Below are 20,602 nucleotides of genomic sequence, written 5' to 3'. Positions count from 1 at the left end.
ACAAGGGCTGCTGGTTGGCTATTTTTATGGTTATTTCTCGCTCATATGATAAACAAGGGGTAGATTATTCATGAATTTTCTGGGAAAGGGGTGGAGATTTCCTTAAAACTGAGGGCTCCTCCCCTTGTTAGACCATCTAAGGTAACTTCCTGATGTTGACATGGCATTTGTAAACCATCATGGTGCTGGTGAGAGTGTCTTTCGCATGCCAATACATTATAATTAGTGTATAAATAGCAGCAAGGACAGCCAGAGGTCACTTTCATTGCCATCTTGGATTTGGAGGGTTTTGACCGCTTCTTTACTACATCCTGTTTCATCAGCAGGGTCTTTATAACCCATATCTTGTAACCTCCTATCTCATCCTGTGACTAAGAATGCCTAATCTCCTGGGAATGCAGCCCAGGAGGTCTCAGCCTCATTTACCCAGCCCTTATTCAAGATGGAGTTGCTCTGGTTCAAAGGCCTCTGACAGAGCTACTGGATCCCTCATCCATTGCATACAGTTTTATTTCATTTTATAAAGGTTAAAATAGACAGAATTAAACAATATATTGTTTAGGGACACATACCTATGTGCTAAAATTATAAAGTAAAGCAAGAGAATGATTAACACAACATTCAGGATTGTGGCTACCACCTCTTCGGGGTAGTAGGTTGTTGAGAATAGGAAGAAGAACCTGGAGAATTTAAAGATACAGGAATAATGTGTTATTTCTTAAGCTGGAAGGCATATGTAGATCTTTTAGAAAATAAAAGATTCGAATATAATTGTCACGTGCGTCTGTGTGAAGAGAGTCCACCAACGGGCTTTATGTGAGCAACAAGGCTGTTTATTTCACCTGGGTGCAGGCAACTGAGTCTGAAAAAGGAGTCAGCAAAGGGTAGTGGGATTATCATTAGTTCTTATAGGTTTGGGATAGGTGGTAGAGTTAGGAGCAATTTTTTGTGGGCAGGGGGTGGATCTCACAATGTACATTCTCCAGAGTGGGGAGAATATTACAAAATATCTTCTTGGGTAGGGGGAATATACCAAAGTACATTATCACAAGGGCGGGGAGGGTGTATTGTCATAAGGTCAATCGATCAGTGAGGGTGGGGCAGGAACAGATCACAATGGTGGAATGTCATCCTTTGTGGTTCTTCAGTTGCTTCAGGCCATCTGGATGTATACATGCAGGTCACAGGGGATGTGATGGCTCAGCTTGGGCTCAGAGGCCTAACAATTAGGAGTATTATGTGAGACATGGTTGGGACTCAGTTTAGCATGACAAGAAACATTAATGAATTCAAGAAAAGTTTGCCTCCTCTCCAAAACCAAAAGTGCATAACAGTGTGTTCAGCACATTTCTATTTAAAGTAATTTAAGATTCGTGTTTATGACTTGTTTGAATACCATATAACATCCTTCAGAGGAATCAGAAGAAACTAGAAATAGCGATCGCCTCTGGGCAGGGAATGCAGAACGGCAATGGGAGGCTTTTCACTGCGCACCATTTATATAATTTGAATTCCTCCTCTTGTGTACCTGTTACTGAACAGAAGGCTTTTGAGAGAGCTGGGGGAAGTAGCTGGTGTGGAGCAGGAAAGCTGAGGGTGCAGATGGGCGGGGGGCTGGTGCACCCTCCTGCCAAGTTCTACTGCCAGAGGCTCCACGGCCACCAGGCCTTTCTCAGAACTTTGGGATGGAGGAGAGCGGGGCCCGGGAAGCCTTTTAACAGAGCGCCCTAAAAGATCTCGGGGGCTGAGGCTAGAGAGGGGAAAAGAGAAATCAAAGACCCTTGTTTGGCAGGTTTGACAATTGCAGATTAGTTTCAGGGAAACACCCACCGTCCCCACCCCAGGACACTACATCCTCAGACCTCCCCGATTCGCGCTTTGCAAACTGGTCAGCAGCACTCTGGAGGAGGCTGTTCTGAAGGGCCAAGGAGAGGGGCTGTCTGTCTGAGAATGAGGATGGCAGAAAGGGCACACGCTTTTCAACCTCCCAAAACTACGAGGGTCGGGAGGCCCATGTAAGGGGGCCCTACCGTCTCGCTCGGGGAATGAGACCTTCCCTCCCCAGTAGCCTTCACCCCCGCCCCATGCCTCCCACCACAAAATATCTGCTTGGCCCACATTCCAGCGCTACGCGGTGAAACAGGGCCCTCGCGTGCCAGCGCGGACTCTCGCGCCCCTCCAGCCTGCAGCCAGACAGCCGCTCCTCCAGCGCGCAGGCGCGGGAAATAAAAACCACAGCTCCCAGCAACCCCCCGCGCCGTCCCTGCGCAGCCGCAGAGCAGAGGCTGCCGGGAACGCGGGCCCAGAGGCGGGGCGAGCGCGCGCGGGGCGGAAGTCGGTTGCCGTCTTCTGTCCCTGCTGTTAGTGCAGCCGAGCCCCGCCGCCCGCGGGCACTGGAGCCAGCCCCGCAGCGGGTGAGTGACTCTGCGCCCGCGGCCGCCGGCGCCCTGCCCCCGTCACGGGCCCGGGTCCCCGTCCCGGAGCCTCCCGCCGCGTCCCGCCCCGTGACCCCTCAGGCCCCCCTCCCGTCCCACCCGTGCGGGAGCTCTGTCCCCTGACTCGCAGACTGGACTGGGACTCTGCTCTCTGACCTGTGGGAAAGTCCCCTTCTTCCGACAGGCGGTGGACACCACCCCCTCTGACTTTTGGGACACCTCTTCCCTGGGACTAGCGTGGGGACCATTCCCCTCTGATTAGTGTGGCCCATCCCCGCTCAGATTAGTGTGGGACGCCCCCCCCGATAACTTTGGGGACCATCCCGCTCTGACTACTGTGGGGCACCTCGCCCCTCTGCTTAGTGTGGGGCTCCTCCCCGCTCTGATTAGTGTGGGGACTATCCCCCTCTGATTCATGTGGGACGCCTCCCCGCTCTGGCTCGTTTGGGGCACCCCTCCTGGGAATGACCCCCCTCACCGCCCTCTGACTTCAGTTACCCCTCCTCTGGTCTATGCAGGGTCTCTCTGGACTGATAAGGGAATTTTCTCCCTTTGACTGGCACTTTGTCACACCTGTAGCAGGCTCACCTTCCCCACCCCATCCCAGTCCTTGCTCTCCCGGCCCTCATCCAATTAGGAGTCCTCCTCCAGGCAGCACAACTCACTCTCATCTTTCTGCATGCAAATGATTCGCTCTCCCCACCACACCTGTCTCACACCCCTACTGCCATCCGGTCTGGATTCTCTCATCCTCGAGGATGGCACCTCCTTGCCAGACCATGTTGCCTGGTGCCTTTGCTTCTCCCTCCGAATGGTCTTTCTGTTGCCCTCTGTGTCCCTAGGTTTGGCACAGAGCACCTGTGACCACTCTTCCATCTGCCTCCAGCAGACACAGCCCTCTGCCAGGCACCTTTCCCCCTTAGTGACCCCTGGAAAAGCAGTCTCTTAGTGCCCCAGCTCCGTTTCTCATTTTTTTCTTGGGGTTGTATGCCCTACGGCCTCTCCTACCACATTTCCAACAAAGCGGGGGTTTGGGAATGTGAATCTCTTGGTGTCAAGTGAATCTGGCTAGCTCTCCAGTGTAAGGGCCCAGACTGGAAACAAGTGTCCGGTCATAGAAGGCTCCTAGAAGGAAGCGGGTGCGGCAGCCCTTCAGGATCCGCTGTCTCCCAGCTCCTCCTCCCTCTCCCTCTGAGGAGCTTTGCTGAGAAAGGTCCCTCCAGGCCTGGGCCGCAGACCCTCCCTCCAGCCCCACCCCAGGCCTCTCAGCAGGACAGTCTGGCTGGAGCCTGTGGAACAGCAGTGGGGCTCCTCCCAGGTGCTCCTCCCTGCCGGCCTCAATGAGCCCTCTATCCGAGCACAGGCCCCTGCTGAAAGGCACATTGAAGGAGCCAACCCTCTCCCCTCTGGACGTGGCAAGGGTTTCCCGTTGGGGCAGCCCCAAGCATCTTCACGGCCAGGACTCAGGTGAAGCATGGATTTGTCCAGGCACTGTCATGAGGCCACCGCAGCAGTGTGGGGACCAAATTCTAGTGTCACTTTTTCATGTCCAAATTAACCTGATCACAAAAGAGAATGACACGTCACAAGGTGGTAGAGGAAAGCATCCACTCGCAGCGGGATAGGACCCCTGGACCCCGGGATGCCTCACTGGAGGGAGTCTGAGGTTTGACGCTTCTGTTCGCCAGAGGTCTCCTTTCTTCACCTTAGGCTATAACCATATTTTCCTAGCCCGTGGCTGCTTAGTCAATGTGTTGGTGTAAAAGCTCTTGGTACTCCAGAACGTTTTCACTCGCCTCTCACTGTGCACCTGGTCTGCAGGGCCTCCCTGAGCTGCAGAGTGTGTGAGGAGACCCAGGGTGTGGTAGGAGCAGTTCTCCTTGCCCTGTGGGTGTTATCACCCTGCCACCTGGATGTGACTTTCGAGGTGTGTGTGTGTGTGTGTGTGTGTGTGCCTGTGCAGGCTCCCACAAGTACATATAGCCCGTCATCAGAGTCTTGGTACTTTCTGGCAAACATATAGGTAGATAGGTAGATGTATAAATGCTGTAGTGTTTTCTCTTTCAAAAACAGAAGATCTGAGAGTTGGAACTATTGTCCAGGTCATGAAATGGGTCAGTACTATCACAAGGAGGTCATTTTTCTGTTGTTTGTTGAATGGTACCAGGGATGCTGAGGAGACACAGCGTTGATTCTTTTCACTCAGTGCATTCTGAACTGTCGAGATTTTCTGGAAAGCTCTTATGAAATGCCAATATCAAGGGAATTAAAAACTTTTAGGCCGGGCGCGGTGGCTCAAGCCTGTAATCCCAGCACTTTGGGAGGCCGAGGCGGGTGGATCACGAGGTCAGGAGATCGAGACTATCCTGGCTAACATGGTGAAACCCCGTCTCTACTAAAAATACAAAAAAAAAACTAGCCGGGCGTGGTGGCGGGCGCCTGTAGTCTCAGCTACTTGGGAGGCTGAGGCGGGAGAATGGCGTGAACCCGGGAGGCGGAGCTTGCAGTGAGCCGAGATCACGCCACTGCACTCCAGCCTGGGAGACACAGCGAGACTCCGTCTCAAAAAAAAAAAAAAATAAAAAATAAATAAATAATAAAAACTTTTATATTAATTTTTAAGAATGTTCATGTTGATTTTTCCTTTTACTTTAATCAAGATGGTTAATTAGGAGAAAATCATCCTGGCGATAGAGAAGTCTGGGCAGACGTTCTGTTTTTACTTTTGGACCCTCCTCATCTCTGTCATGCGTGCAGTGGTCAAGTGGAGCACCTAGTTCCCAGGCAACACTGCTCCCCCCGTCCTCTGGGATGGTTCTATGGGAAGTGAAGAAGGCACTGAAATGAGGCTTAAGAGTGTGTGATGCCACCATGTGGGGGTGGGGCAGAGGTGAGACTGGGACCCCCTAGAATGGTTCTGCAGGTCTTGCTGGGTTGAATGAAAGTCCTGGCTATACAGCCTTTGTGTCCCAGGAGCCGGGCCCTGAGGAAGGCGTGAGGTAAGAGGGTGGCAGTAAGCAGGTGGGCTCGCGCAGGTGCTGCTACGGTGTGAAAGCCAACCCTGATCCAGGTCCAGCCCTGATCCAGGTCCACGGGGTAATGATCCCATCCAGTTATTCTCATGCACTCTGGAAAAGGACACCTTCCCAGATGTGTGGTGCTGTTTGGAGTGTGCCTTTCAGCTGAGAAGGTCACTTTTTGGCTAAAATTCCTCCAGGTGTAACATCGATAATACAAATTAAGCAGATGCAGCCTCTTTGCAATGCAGTAATTGCAAACCGGAGAGGGTTCTGAAGCTGTGCGCCCACCCCATAGACAGTGACTGGTCGTGGCCCTTGGAAAAACCTGGAGGCAATTCCCCCTCTTCCTCCTGTGATTGGTGGAGGAACAGCCCCCCGAGATGTCCATGTCCTACCTTCTGAGCCCGTGAATATGTCACATTACATGGCAAAGGGGAACTAAGGTTGCTAATCAGCTGACCTTAAAATAGTGAGGTGATCCTGGATTTTCCCAGGGAGCCCAGTGCAATCACAGGGGCCTTAAGAACAGAAGAGGGAAGCAGAAGAGCCAGAGGGAAATGATGGCCAAGAGGCTTAGGGAAGTGCAGTGGGCGGGCTTTGGAGAGGGAGGAGAGGCCACCAGGCGAGGAATATGGGTGCCTCCGGAAGCTGGAAGAGGCATGGGAATGGGTTGCCCCGAGAGCCTGAGAAAGGAGTACAGCCAGCCCATGGCCCGTGTTAGGCTTCTGTCCCACAGGATGGTGCCCGCTGCCTGCCGTGTGCCAGATACTAGGGGCTAGGGACCGGTGCAGAAGTCAGATCCTGAGCTTGACCTTTAAGGAGGGTGCTGTCTGTGGAGGTGGGATGGCCTAAAGGGCAGACTCCCTGTGACCTCCTTCCTTCCTGGTTTCCTTGTGCTGCCCACGCCCGAGCAGATTTGATGTGGAATTTGCAGGTACAGTAGCTTCACACGTGCCGAAGCAGGGATCAGGTAACGTTTTCAAGGAGTCTGGCCCATAGCAGGCATTAATAAGTGTTTCTTTGAGATGCACCACCCGTGTTCTCTCAGATGCTGTTAGCACGAGTGTTTGAAGGCCTTGGCTCCTGCCTTGGCCGTGCTGAAGAGTCTGTAGGTCAGCAGGGTTTGCCCTGTACTGTGGCAGTGAACACAGTGGGCACTCTGAGGCCTGCTGCCTGCTCTCTGGGTGAGGGAAGGGAAAGGAAGGTAGCTCTTCTCCAGAGATAGGGGGTTGGCGCACCTGCCACCTGCCTACCTGTCCCTTCCGAGGAGGTGGGGACTAGGATGTGGCGGCCTCTTAACAATGCTATGGCTTCCTGCCCTGCCTGGATCCTGAAAGGGAGGAGCCTGGCAGCCCTCAGTAAACCTGCTGGTTCTGCCACCTGTCCTGTTCCACTCCTGCAGGACGCTGGAGAAACAGACCCTCTTGGCTGTCTGCTGTCCAGGGAGCCGCTGCTCCCTTCATCACAGCCTTGCGCAGAGTGCAGCGGCAGGCCTGGGGATGGCCTCAGGAGGTAGGTGGCCCCGGAGCCTGTGGCTTCTCCTGGGAAAGGGCAGCAGCAGGGAGAGGCCTCCTGGGTGTGCACAGAGAAAAGCACACTGTTTCCCTAACTCCCTGCTTCGTAACTCCCCGCTCCCTAACTCCCTGCTCCCTAACTCCTTGTTCCCTAACTCCCCTCTCCCTAACTCCCCACTCTCTAACTCCCCTGTGCCTAATTGCCCTCTCCCTAACTCCCCTCTCCCTAACTCTCCACTCCCTAACTCCCCTCTCCCTAACTCCCCTCTCCCTAACTCCCCTCTCCCTAACTCTCTACTCCCTAACTCCCCTCTCCTTAACTCCCCTCTCCCTAACTCCCCACTCTCTAACTCCCCTCTCCCTAACTCCCCTCTCCCTAACTCCCCTCTCCTTAACTCCCCTCTCCCTAACTCCCCACTCCCTAACTCCCCTCTCCCTAACTCCCCTCTCCCTAACTCCCCTCTCCTTAACTCCCCTCTCCCTAACTCCCCACTCTCTAACTCCCCTCTCCTTAACTCCCCTCTCCCTAACTCCCCACTCCCTAACTCCCCTCTCCCTAACTCCCCTCTCCCTAACTCCCCTCTCCTTAACTCCCCCTTCCATAACTCCCCTCTCCCTAACTCCCCACTCTCTAACTCCCCTGTGCCTAATTGCCCTCTCCCTAATTCCCCTCTCCCTAACTCCCCTCTGCCTAACTCCCCTCTCCATAACTCTCCACTCCCTAACTCCCCTCTCCATAACTCTCTACTCCCTAACTCCCCGCTCCTTAACTCCCCTCTCCCTAACTCCCCTCTGCCTAACTCCCCTCTCCATAACTCCCCTCTCCCTAACTCCCCTCTCCCTAACTCCCCTCTGCCTAACTCCCCTCTCCATAACTCCCCTCTCCCTAACTCCCCTCTCCCTAACTCCCCTCTCCCTAACTCCCCTCTCCCTAACTCCCCGCTCCTTAACTCCCCTCTGCCTAACTCCCCTCTCCCTAACTCCCCTCTCCCTAACTCCCCGCTGCCTAATTCTGGGAGTGTCCTGTGGGATGGACAGATGCCTCCATGGTGCCTTGAGAGCCTTCCAGAGGGCTGTCACTCCTGTGAGTGCTCTCCAGGCAGCAGCAGGGGTCCTGTTGTAGGCCCCTGAGCCTGGGAGATAACTGATTGCAGCCCCACTGAACAGGAGAGGCTGGCTGGCCACCGAACCTGTGACTTTGCTGTAGTTCCTGAGTCCTCTTGTTGCTGATTATCTAAAACCATTACTCTGCAGGCACTGAGGATGTGAAACTTTTCACAATGAAGCCAGCATTTAAGCTGCTTAAAGCTTTGAGGGGTGTAGGGAGAAGCTTCACATGGGCCCTTTCTGGAAAGGACTTTGTCCATCCTGTGTCTGGTTCATTTCTGTTGTTTCTGGCTGGCAACAAACAAAAGAACTCCCGTATCCCCCACCCCCAAAAAAGAACCCCACTTTTTAAAGAACATGCAAACTCTTGCCTGCAGCAGGCGCCACAGCCCAGCACCCCAGGCAGTCAGTGGTAGCTCATACACCAGCATGGGCTGTGGCAAAGGCATCTGATTTGAAACTTTTGTGCAAAATAAAAGTAATTCCTTGGGGTCCTAAAGGAGAGATGAAGCCCAAGGAAAGGTGTTCTGGTGCTGAAGTTAAAGGAATTTTCTGGAAGGTACACAGAGTTCTCTTGTCACTAGAAGCAGTCAGTCCCTTGTTTAATCAAAGGCGTCTGAGTCCCTGGCATCGCTGCCCCTCTGTTAGCTCTGGGGAATCAGCGTGACCTCGAGGTAGCACTGACCACATGGGACTGTTCAAAGTCTGTCTCCCGCACTGTGCTGAGCTCCTGGAGGAAAGGCCCTGCCTCTGTCACACTGTTCCCCAGAGGGGCAGAGACGCAGGGACTCAGGACACCTCTGGTTCCATGTGGTCAGAGGACATGAGCCTCCCGGGTGGGGAGCATGTGCCGCAGTGTAGACGCCAGGAGTCTGGAATGGGAAGGCGTGCAGGTTGCACAGCGACCTGGGAGGTCCCGCTCCCGGGAGGACAGCCGGAAAAACCCAGTGAGGCTTTCTCTGCAGGCTGAGGCGTTTGTCCTTTATGGAAGGCACTGGGATCTACTAGAGTGTGAATCCAGGTTTGCTTTGGAAAAATCATTCTGTCAGTTTTGTGGAGGGTGATTTGAGATGGTCTTGACCAGGGATCTGTCAAGGGACAGGGAGTCGATATTCTCAGCCTCCACAGTCTGTTGGGACCACTCAACGGTGTAGCCAGAATCAGCATGCCAAGGAGGAGTCCTAGCCGGCTTTAATCAGCCACATCTACACAGCAGGCCGCATCTACACAGCAGGCTGCCTCTACATACCAGGCCGCATCTACACACCAGGCCACACAGGCCGCATCTACACAGCAGGCGGGAGACTGGATTTGGCCCACAGGTGGTAGTTTGCAACCCTCCCAGCAGGCGAGAGGGTACTTGTAGAGTGAGTGAGAAGCAGTAGCGGTCAGCCTCTGTGCAAAGTTCTCTAACCTGAGCATCCGGCATGGCCGTCAGCATGGCTCAGGGAAGTAAACTGAGGCCAAGAGCAGTCCCTTGGCTGAGCCGAGATGGTCTAGATCGGGGTGTCCAATCTTTTGGCTTCCCTGGGCCACACTGGAAGAAGAATTGTCTTGGGCCACACATAAAATCCACTGATAGCTGATGAGCTTAACAAAAAAATCTCATCTCATCATGTTTTAAGAAAGTTTATGAATTTGTATTGGGCCGCATGTTGGGCAAGCTTGGTCTAGATCATTAGACCAAGACTCAGTCATCAGGATGAGACGGAACTGGAGCAAAGGCTGTGTGGATGGGGAGAAGGGAGCCGAGTCTAGAGCTGGGTGGGACACATGGGGCTGGGGAGGAAGGAGGGCTAGGATGAATTGCTTCCCAGGATGGCTCCTGAGGGCTGGGAGCGCTGGAGCCAGGACAGGGAGTTCCTGAGGAGGTCCTGGCGTGCGGTGGATATCAGATGAGGAGGCTGAGAGACTGGGGCAGGCTAGAAAGGCATAGGGGTCTTCACGTTAGAGGGAGGGCAGGCCCTGGGAGAGGTCATTGGGCTGCCAGCACTAGGGGCTGAGAAGACCTGCCTGGGGAGGCCGCAGAGAGCACCTCCCTTCCTTGAGGAGGGACACGCAGGATGTGCTCACTGGATTTGCCGCTGGTGAAGGCTTCCGGCGGCTGCCTCTGAGGATTAGCCGAGAGGGAAGGAGAGGGTGTGGGTGTGGATGCTTTTGCACCATGGTGGGCGAGGGGGCCTGGGCAGGGGTGGGAAGGGACAGAGGTGCCGGGGACTCAGGGAAGGGTGTTCATTCTTTCGCAGATTTGCCATTCAGTAGCAGTTGAGTGTCTGTGGGAGTGTAGGGTCTGGAGGTAAAATGGTGACAAGGTGGGCGACTTGGGTGGCCTATGGATGGAAGGGAGGAACCAGAAGAGCAGGTGCCCGGCAGCCTGGGGAACTGACCTGAGTGGCACGTGTGGGCCCCACCCAGGGGCCTCGGCTGCTGAAGGTGGCCGCAGAGTGGTCTCCTGGGAGAAGTGGGCCGGAGATTTGACAGGAATGGCGAAGGTGAGGACAGTGGCTCTCTGGAGTGCTGGGGGAGTTGAACAGGGAAGAATATGGGGGTTCCAGGGGCTGGTGACGACGACACATCACAATGTCTGACAGCAGTCTATGCCGGTACATACCGTCGTTCCGTGTCGGCAGGCAGCGTCGTTCTGTGTCGGCAGGCACCGTCGTTCTATGCCGGCAGGCAGCGTCTTCCTGAGCCTGCAGCTCAGATGTGGCAGCTGATCAGCTTGATCCAGGCCACAGGTTCACAGTATGACTGAGGTGGGCCCCGGCAGAGTGCAGAGGGGCTGTTGAAGAAGTGGCTAATGGCCCACCTGGCATCTCTTTGCCTTCAGCCAGTGTGCGCAGATCATCTGCTTCCTGCCTGGCAGTGCGTTCAGGTGCTGGGGCTCTGACAGTGGCCAGGTTCCTGCCCTGGGAGCAGAAATAATCACCTAGCCAGGCAGGGGCGGTGGGAGAGCCGGAGCCGCATGGGAGGGAGGGTGAGTAGGCGAGTCTTCCCAGGGAGCTGATGCCCTGTAGGAGAGACCGAGCCGCCGGTGGGAAGAGCAGGCCCGACTGTTCCAGGCAGGGGGAACTGCAGGCTCTGCCAGGGCCAGTGTGGTCAGGGGACAGAAGGAGGTACATGTAGCCAGCCGGCAGGCAGAGGAGATGGTGCAGTGTGAGGGCTGAGCGGGAGCAGAGCAGAGTGGGTTCACCCCAGGAGCTGAGGAAGCCGCTGAAGCTGGGAGTGTGCCATCTGATGGATGCCACTTCATGGCAGGTGGCGAGAGGGAGTGTCAGGGGATGTTGGTGGGGGGCAGCTGGCATAGCAACTTCATGGGGGGGGTAGGGGAATGTCAGGGGCGGAGAGGCAGCTGATGGGTGGAGGGAGGCAGCCAGCATGGCATGGTGAGGAAGGGCCATGGAAGAGGACAGAACCTGCCCACGGAGTCAGTGCCGAGGAAGGAAAATGGAGGATGAGGCCAGTCAGGTTTTTCGTGGCAGCAGTGCCTTATGTTTTTATCGAAGTGTAATATCCACACAGAAAAGCACATCTCCCAGGGTCCCGAGAGAGCTTGAACCAGACCACTGTGGACATGGTGGCCACCCATCCCCACTGCCCTTCCCGAGGGGAGATGAGGAGCAGGTAGGCTTGAGGGAAGAGCTGCATGGGACTCGAGTCTTGAAATGTCTAAGACACATGTCAGAAATGCAGGTAGGTGGGAGTGTGAGTGCTCGCACCTGTAATCCCAGCACTCTGGGAGGCTAAGACAGGAGGATCACTTGAGCCCAGCAGTTCAAGACCGGCCTGGACAATATAACGAGGCCTCATCTCTATAAAAAAATTGAAAATTAGCTGTGCACCAGGTGCAGTGGCTCACACCTGTAATCCCAGCACTGTGGGAGGCCAAGGCAGGTGGATCACTTGAGGTCGGGAGTTTGAGACCAGCCTGACCAACATGGAGAAACCCCATCTCTACTAAAAATGCAAAATTAGCCAGGCGTGGTGGTGCATGCCTGTAATCCCAGCTACTAGGGAGTCTGAGGCAGGAGAATCGCTTGAACCTGGGAGGCAGAGGTTGCAGTGAGCCGAGATTGCACCATTGCACTCCAGCCTAGGCAACAAGAGGAAAACTCTGTCTCAAAAGGAAAAAAAAAAAAAAAAAAAAAAGATTAGCTGTGCATAGTGGCACATGCCTGTAGTCCCAGCTACTTGGGAGGCTGAGGTGGGAGGATCGCTTGAGCCTCAGGGGTTGAGGCTGCAGTGAGCATGATCACGCCACTGCAATCCAGCCTGGGCGACAGAGCGAGGCCCTGTCTCAAAAAAAAAAAGAAGAAAGGAATGTAGGTAGGAATTGCATAGGAGGTAAGACGGAGTAATTCAGAGCTCAGCAGAGACTCTTGGGCCTGGCCGGGGTTTCGAAGCCTTGGGGCTAGAAAAGGAACAGGGAGGGGCAGGGCCTGGGCGTGGTCAGAGGAGGATGTCCAGCACTGGGAACTTCAGCCTTGCTGCCAGGAAGGCCCCGGTGACCAGCCCTGTGACCAGCCCTGTGACCCCCTCAGGGGGTCCTGAGAGGCCTGCTCCTTAAAGGGAGCATGGAGTCTTCCCTGCCGGCCCGGAGGAACTGCTGGTGGCGCCCTCTGCTGTTGGGAGGCTCACTCTGAGCAGCAGGCCCCACATATGTGCCTTGTTCACTCCTTGAACCTGACCCTGGGGCTAAAACCTAAGACTGTCTGAAAGTTCCATGTGGAACTGTCACCCTGTTTTTGCATCTTCTCAGCCAAGCAGCCTGCAGCGTGGAGAAGGAGGTGCCTCTGGTGGGGGTGTCTGTCGCTGGCTGCCGTGCACCAGGGCCTCATGGTCCACCTATTTAGGGCCCAGAATTGCACAGAGCCACTGGAGTCCCCCAGCCCTTCCCAGGCACCCTGGCAGGGAGGACAGCGTCTGCCCATAAAGGCACACGTTTGCTGCTTTGTTATTTTCTCAAGGAGGACCCAGCCAGGGAAGCTTCTCAGGCCAGGATTCACTGGGTTATAGTTGGAGGGCCGAGATATGGAACCGGAGCACCGGGAGCCATCTCCCCACGCCCCATTGTGGTACTTGGCGGCTGTCCAGAGACAAGCAGCTCTCACCAAGGCGGCGTAGATGCGGGCCTGGCGCCCTGTGGCTGCACTGAGCCATCATGCTGTATGCCCAGGAAGTGGGGTTGGCGGCAGCAGTGAGGGGCTGCAGTTCCTGGCCGCCACCAGCATCCTGACCCCAGGACTCTGCCACAGAGCCACGCCTGGGGTGGCGGGGGACCTGGGAGAGGCCTGCAGCCTGGCTTGGCTGCACATTGAGCCCAGCAGTTCTTTGGAGCCAAGGCACAGACACACTGGCCTCCAGGCAGCCCGAGCCGCTCAGACTCTGGTCCCTGCAGTCATTTGCATTAATATAAAGGCACCAGCGGACAGACACTGCCTAAAACAATAACAGATACAAAAAAGAAGGAGGGTTTTTATTTGGTCTGGATCTGTTTTGTATTCAAATGCTTCAGGAGCCTAACCCAGAGGAAGTGGAGACTCCTTCACTTTACTGCACATCTGTCTGCTCCAGGCCAGGTAGTGTTCTAGGAGCCAGGATACAGAGGTGGAGACAGAAACAAACAGACCAGTAACTGTATACAATACTCTGACGTCAGGTGGGGACAAGGGCCAAGGACCCAGGGACGGAGGGTGATGTCGGCAGGGCAGTCAGGGAGGGCTTCTTGGATGAGGTGGCATTTGAGTAAAATACAGACCTGTATGTACCCTGTCTGTGATCCTATCCCACCTCAACCCGTCAACCTTCCCCTCCTGCCTGACTCCCCTGCACTTCTCTCTAGAGGGACCACAGAGCACCAGCCTGCATGGAACTTCCTTCTCTCACTCAGCTTCCCACCTTGCCACCTGGGACAGGGGAGGTGGAATAATTTTGCTCTGGAAAGACTTCACGTCTTGCCGAATGAAAGCAAGCAAAGATAAGGGAGTAAGAATGGCCACAAAGTAGGGCAATACTGTTTCTTCCGGAAAAGTCAGCCTCCAGCGCCTGCAGCTTCAGGAACTGAGACGTGACTGTGCTTGTGGGGGCGCTGACTTCTCTCCTCCCTCCCTGGCTGTGCAGGTCCCGCCTGACTGTCACGCTGATGCCCGTGCAGCCGTCTGAGCACTCGGAATGGAATGAGTCTATGCACTCCCTCCGGATAAGTGTGGGGGGCCTTCCTGTGCTGGCGTCCATGACCAAGGCCGCGGACCCCCGCTTCCGCCCCCGCTGGAGGGTGATCCTGCCGTCCTTTGTGAGTGCCGCCATCCTCTGGCTGCTCTGCTCTCACCGCCCGGGCCCCGGCAGGCCCCCCACCCACAATGCACACAACTGGAGGCTCAGCCAGGTGCCCGCCAGCTGGTACAATGACACCTACCCCCTGTCTCCCCCGCAAAGGACACCGGCTGGGATTCGCTACCGAATCGCAGTTATCGCAGACCTGGACACAGAGTCAAGGGCCCAGGAGGAAAACACCTGGTTCAGTTACCTGAAAAAGGGCTACCTGACCCTGTCAGACAGTGGGGACAAGGTGGCCGTGGAGTGGGACAAAGACCATGGGGTCCTGGAGTCCCACCTGGCGGAGAAGGGGAGAGGCATGGAGCTCTCCGACCTGATTGTCTTCAATGGGAAACTCTACTCCGTGGATGACCGGACGGGGGTCGTCTACCAGATCGAAGGCAGCAAAGCCGTGCCCTGGGTGATTCTGTCCGACGGCGACGGCACCGTGGAGAAAGGTAACTGGACCCTGAGGTTTCTATGGAGGTGTGGGTGGGGAGTGGGGCTCAGGGCCTGGCTGGGAAACATAGGCACACAGTAAAGAATTCACACACCCAGAAGCCAGCGACGTGGTGAGGGAGCACTTCTCCCTCTTGCTCTGACCTGTGGCCCCCTTACCATGAGCCAGGAGTGTAGCCTACTGTCACTTCACACTGAGCGGTTTCTAGGAGTAAGAGCTGATTGCTAGAGGCCTGCGGGAGACGTGGGGAATCTGTCCAGGATGTTTTAGGCTGTATCCGCTGCTGCTCTGAGAGCCTCTGAGAACACAGCCCTTTTTACACCTTCAAAGGTTCTCAAGATCACACTGGGATGTACCCACCGGGAGCCTTACCTTGAAAGCCATGGGGTCAGATGGTTCTCACTCAAAACCCAGACTTCGGTTTCATGTTACTGAAGGGTAACCTGCTGCCCAGCCCTCCTCTCCCTGAACCCCAGCAGGGGCAGGGCATGCGTGAACTGCAGCAACCCTCCTGGAGTGGAGCCTGCTGCCAGCCGTTTTGTTCACCAGGAAGGAGGTGCTGCTTCCACAGGGCAGGGACAGGCTTTGGGTAGGCACGGTGGCCAGTGTCTTCCTCCAGGGAGGAGCTGGGGAGGCGCCAAGGACGCTGGCAGAGGAGCTGCCAGATCCTCTGAGCTCCGTTTGTCTGAGCTGGCAGTGGATCCCCACCTTCTAGAAAGCTGAATGCCACCGCAGGCTTTCTGAGGTCAAGGAGGAACTGCACTAAACAACGGCCCACGCAGTTCATGGCCGGCCAGGCCCTCGCCACACCCGGTGAGAAAATCTTCAGTGTTTGCCCAGGGCTGGGCAGGGGACCGACCTCACCTGAGGTATCAAAGTGTTGGTCGCCTACTTCTTGCCTTGCACTTGTCAGGGTTTTAGGCAACCCTACTGTAGTTCTGTCCTTCCCTTGGATGGGGAGGAGAGCGGGGTAAAGGGAGCGTTGGGGTTGGGCTGCGCTCAGGTCATCCGGGAGGGACGAAAGACCCGGGGTGGAGAATGTCTCGTTGCACAAGGGGCCCAGGAGATGGCAGGTCCTTCCAGGGCCCTGCAGAGAAGCCGCTGTGGTCTCGGGCAGTTCAGGGGGCACAGCTCCAGCTCTCAGGGGCAAGAAGCTGGCAAAATTTGGGGAAAACAAACAAAAGTTAGAACACCAGGGTGTAGGGATGATAAGAATACATTGGAAGAACACAGGCTCCCACACAGCCTGAACTGTGGCAGCCTTCAAAGTTAGGCTTATTTTAAATAAATCAGTTTAAAAGCAAAAACAGCTTCTGAACAAATCCACTGGAAGGAAGACTGGGAGCCCCAGCACCACGCCCCTCTCCGGCCACTGGCGTTAGAGTGATGCTCCGTGAGAGCTCAGGTGTGGCCGAGGGCAGCACACGCACACCCCTGGGACACGCGCGCCCCTTCAGAGTGCTGCCACTTTTCAGCTTTTCTACCCTGTAAGGATAATCCTGAGGTTGGGGATTAACGGCTTAAGGAGCGGGGAGTTGGGGATCAGAGGTGACTTGAGAGTAGTCACTGAACCTTCAGGAGCTGTGGGGAGGGCAGCCGACCGGCCCTGGGCAGGAGCCAGGCGCAGGGCCTAAGGACGCTGCTCTGCTTGACCAGGTTTCAAGGCCGAGTGGCTGGCAGTGAAGGACGAGCATCTGTACGTGGGTGGCCTGGGCAAGGAGTGGACGACCACCACGGGCGACGTGGTGAATGAGAACCCGGAGTGGGTGAAGGTGGTAGGCTACAAGGGCAGCGTGGACCACGAGAACTGGGTGTCCAACTACAATGCTCTGCGGGCCGCCGCTGGCATCCGGCCGCCAGGTGAGAGACGCCTGCCCCAGCCCACAGCATGGGTTCCACAGCCCGCTCACTGGGAACCTGCTTCCTCCTGCATTTGCCTCCAAGACGCTTTTTTATTTTAGACAAAGTCTCGCTCTGTCACGCAGGCTGGAGTGGAGTGGCGCGATCTCAGCTCACTGCAACCTCCACCTCCTGGGTTCAAATGATTCTTCTGCCTCAGCCTCCACAGTAGCTGGGACTACTGGTGTGCACCACCATGCCCGGCTAATTTTTGTCTTTTTAGTGGAGACAGGGTTTCACCATGTTGCCCAGGATGGTCTCGAACTCCTGACTTCAGGTAATCCGGTGATCCACCTGCCTCGGCCTCCCAAAGTGCTGGGATTATGGGCGCGAGCCACTGCACCCAGCCTCCAAGGCCCGTTTCTTGCTTGATTTTAGTGATTTTGGTTGCCTCTGATGGTGGCTCCCCTCAGGCCAGTGGATTCTGGCGGCAAATGAGCCGTTTTCTCTTTCCTGTCCCACTCACCCCAGCAGCTGGCCTCCCCGCATCCCCGCCTGTGGCCTCGTTGTCTGCACTGCTGGATCAGGCCCTGTCCCCACCCCTGGTGCTGGGCCATGGTGCCTCACACCAACATAGGGCCGGCAGCACTTTGGCCTCCCCTTAGTCAGGATGGAGTAGGCCTTAGGTGCCTGAGGTTCAGGAGGAAGTGACTGAGTCTGTGCCTTGGGCCCCAGACGCTGTCTCCTCTTCCTTGCAGCCTCAAGGCAGCCTCCCCATCCGATCCCTCCCCACGTCCAATGGGGGTTTGTTCCCTTTCCTTGGGCTCCTCTGGATCAGCCCCGAGGAGGCGCTGATGAGCTGGAATCCCTGAGATTCCTGATGCAGCTCGCAGGCAGCTCTTGGGGGAACGGGAGGAGGCTTCAGGGGAGGGGGTGCTGCAGGTTCCCTGCGTGGGATAACCGAGAACACAAAACCCTCCAGAAGCCTGCAGAGCAGGGAGGGACGGGTTGCTGTGGGCTGGCGAGCCCTGGTGGTCGCAGCCCCATGCCTGCTGCTGCGCACGGCCTGATGGCATGGGGCTGGGCACGCCAGGCTGCATGCGTGTCTGACCCACAGTCACCCGGTTCCCAGGCTACCTCATCCATGAGTCTGCCTGCTGGAGTGACACGCTGCAGCGCTGGTTCTTCCTGCCGCGCCGTGCCAGCCAGGAGCGCTACAGCGAGAAGGACGACGAGCGTAAGGGCGCCAACCTGCTGCTGAGCTCCTCCCCCGACTTTGGCGACATCGCTGTGAGCCACGTGGGGGCAGTGGTCCCCACTCACGGCTTTTCGTCCTTCAAGTTCATCCCCAACACTGATGACCAGATCATTGTGGCCCTCAAGTCCGAGGAGGACAGTGGCAGAGTGGCCACCTACATCATGGCCTTCACGCTGGACGGGCGCTTCCTCCTGCCGGAGACCAAGATCGGAAGCGTGAAATACGAAGGCATCGAGTTCATTTAACTCAAAACGGAGACGCTGAGCAAGGCCATCAGGACTCAGCTTTTATAAAAACCAGCTTTGTTTTGTTTTGTTCTTTTTGGAACTGTGCCTGGGTTGGAGGCCTGGACAGGGAGCCCGGTCCCAGGCTGGGCAGGGACGTGGGCACTGGACTCCCAGGCCCCACGGAGGCCGCGGTCTGAACGGCTCTCCATGCTGCGATCTGATGGTGAGGTCGGTCACTTCAGGCATTGACTCAAGGCCTGCGGAACGGGCCAGGCCCTTTCTTCCATCCAACCTCCTTTCTTCTCTTTCCTGTGTTCTTTTGTTCAGTAAATATCCCTGGAGCTCCTACCATATGTCAGGCACTATGCCTCACCCTAAGAACGCAGTGAGCATGAGGTGGACCTGTTTGCTGGGAACCCCAGGTCACCCCCTTTTCTTCCTACTCTGAGCCTGGAGCATCATGTCCACCCCTGCAGATCCTTGGAAAAGAAAATGTTTATGTTGTAGGGTATTGCGTGGCCACGAGCGAGGGCAGGCCCCTGGGGACACATCTGCCCACAGCTGCACAGGCCAGGGTGCAGGCCCATCTGTTGGTTCTCAGGCCTCAGATGAAACCATCTCCGCATCATATGGCCAGTGACCACTTTCTCCCTTCAGGAAAATTCTGTGGCTGTGCAGCATTTTGAAGTTTTAATTATTAACCTGCTTTCATTAAAGCAGTTTCCTTTCTTGTAAAATGGAATCACCAAATCTGATCACACAGAGCAAGGTCCTGTAGTTACCCAGCCTGCTGCAGCAGTGGGGGAGATTGTAAGGAAGCAGTGACAGGTGGTGAAGCAAGTGTCAAATTTCAGAGTTCTTGGCCAACGGATACAAAGATAAAGAAAACATTGCCTTTTTCTAGCAACTGTCAGAAATCGTCATGCCTTTCAAGACTTCTATGAATGACTTGAATTTTCTATTCCCTGCCTAGGGTCTGTGATCGAGGCCTGTCACTTCCCTGGGGTTTCTTTCCTTGGCCTTTATTTCTCCTCTTCCAGTGGGAGTTTTGCAGCCTCTTCTCCATGGAAACTTCACATGAGCGTTGGCTGGGCCTCGGCTTCGCTGGAGTGTCTTCTCAGCAGTCCAGGGCGAAGGCAGAGTGGGATTTGAGACCGAGGTTAGGCACGACACAGGCTGAGAAGGGACATTTCCATCATCACAGTGCCCTCCCCACAGCACTACCTCACCCCGACCCCCACCCTTACTCCCACCCCCACACCTCAATCGTCAGAGGTGCCACGGTGGGCCAGAGGGTGCCGGCTCTGGCTGTCCCTGTGCCGGTCCCTCACAAACCTCTCTCGCCTTTTGAAACTCAAGCACAGCTGCGAGGAGGGCAGCCAGGAGGGACCCCTCTCGCACTGGTGGTCTCTTTCCCCCGCTGTGTCATAGGTAGCGGAGGAAGCGACGGAAGTGAACGCTGAATGTGACCCATTTCCGAAGAGCTCAGCTGTCACCGGGCACAGCCTGGAAGTCCCAAGTCTGTGCTGACTTTGCCTGGCCGTCTCTCTGGCCCGCCTCCCAGACCGTTGTCCTTGATGTCTAGGCCGGGCCATTTAAAGTAGAGCCGCAGTCAGGAAGGTTGTGAGACTCAGGGCTGTGCTGGATTTTGAGGCCTTGCTGATGTATTCGTGTCAACCCCTGAGCCACAGGCCAGGTGCCCGGAAGCAGCCTCTCACCACACAGGCAGTGATTTGCGATTTGCGATTACTTTAAAGCCCACCTTTCTTCTCTCCCTCGCTGTCTGCTGCTGTCAGCACAATGATTGTGTTCCTTCCCTATGGGATCCTCTGTTTTGTAAACAATAAAGTGTCTGAGGGACTGTAGTTGTCTTCTGTCTCCGGTCTGTTTGCCGACTGTTGGCAGAGGCCTGGCCACGAGAGCTCCTGCGCAGGATGCTGGGCGTACGCACGGGAGTCGCCCGCCAGGGGAGCCCCTCTGGAAACTGCATCTTTGGTCCGCCTTGTCCCACAGTCTCAAGGCGCTCCAAGAGCACGAGCGCCGTGGTCAGAAAGGTAGGATCTGAAGCCACTGCAAGCCCAGTCCTGGCTCTGTCCCCATCCAGCTGCACGTCCTTAGGTAAATAACCTAACTTTGCTGTGCTTCAGTGTCCTTGTCTGCAAAAGGAAGCTAATCGCAGAGCTCATCCCAGGACTGCAGTGAACGGTAAGTGACTGGGTATGCGCAAGGGTCTTAGAACATTACCTGACGTGTGCTGCGCACCCAGGTACCCGTTTTGTTACTGCTCATCCCTGGGGAGCCATCTGGATGACTTGGTAAGGAGGTGCTCAGGTGAGAGGTCAGGGCTGAGCTGGTGTCTTTAGTGTGTCTGGTGAATTCACAGGAACAGAGGAGGTCACTCCAGGGGACACATGGAAGAATCCCCAT

At 55.8% G+C, this 20,602-nt stretch overlaps 1 protein-coding gene across 3 annotated transcripts; it reads left to right on the top strand.

Annotated features, from left to right (window-relative positions):
* Nucleotides 1-2,304: 2,304 nt before the first annotated feature.
* On the top strand, nucleotides 2,305-20,040 carry CANT1 (calcium activated nucleotidase 1). 3 transcript variants are annotated; one of them, XM_005585149.4, is made up of 5 exons: nucleotides 2,305-2,414; nucleotides 6,858-6,967; nucleotides 14,197-14,849; nucleotides 16,508-16,711; nucleotides 17,823-20,040. In XM_005585149.4, the coding sequence occupies exons 3-5, from the start codon at nucleotides 14,219-14,221 to the stop codon at nucleotides 18,191-18,193; spliced, it is 1,206 nt and encodes a 401-aa protein (XP_005585206.1). In that variant the 5' UTR covers nucleotides 2,305-2,414; nucleotides 6,858-6,967; nucleotides 14,197-14,218; the 3' UTR covers nucleotides 18,194-20,040. The 3 variants fall into 3 exon arrangements, with proteins under 3 accessions (XP_005585206.1, XP_005585205.1, XP_073876855.1); XM_005585148.4 differs by lacking the exon at nucleotides 6,858-6,967; XM_074020754.1 differs by lacking the exon at nucleotides 6,858-6,967 and having other exon boundaries at nucleotides 13,919-14,849.
* Nucleotides 20,041-20,602: the final 562 nt, after the last annotated feature.

The sequence above is a fragment of the Macaca fascicularis genome, chromosome 16 (genome assembly GCF_037993035.2).
Source record: "Macaca fascicularis isolate 582-1 chromosome 16, T2T-MFA8v1.1".
NCBI lineage: Eukaryota > Metazoa > Chordata > Mammalia > Primates > Cercopithecidae > Macaca > Macaca fascicularis.
The sequence above is the reverse complement of the archived record's forward strand: the minus strand, read 5'-3'. Positions and strand labels throughout refer to the sequence as shown.

Excerpts from the sequence above, each read along its gene's own strand:
- CANT1 (XM_005585148.4), top strand. The coding sequence starts at position 14,219 with ATGCCCGTGCAGCCGTCTGAGCACTCGGAATGGAATGAGTCTATGCAC. Across the intron at positions 14,850-16,507 it reads CGACGGCACCGTGGAGAAAG|GTTTCAAGGCCGAGTGGCTG; the intron begins GTAACTGGACCC and ends CTGCTTGACCAG. Across the intron at positions 16,712-17,822 it reads CGCTGGCATCCGGCCGCCAG|GCTACCTCATCCATGAGTCT; the intron begins GTGAGAGACGCC and ends CCCGGTTCCCAG.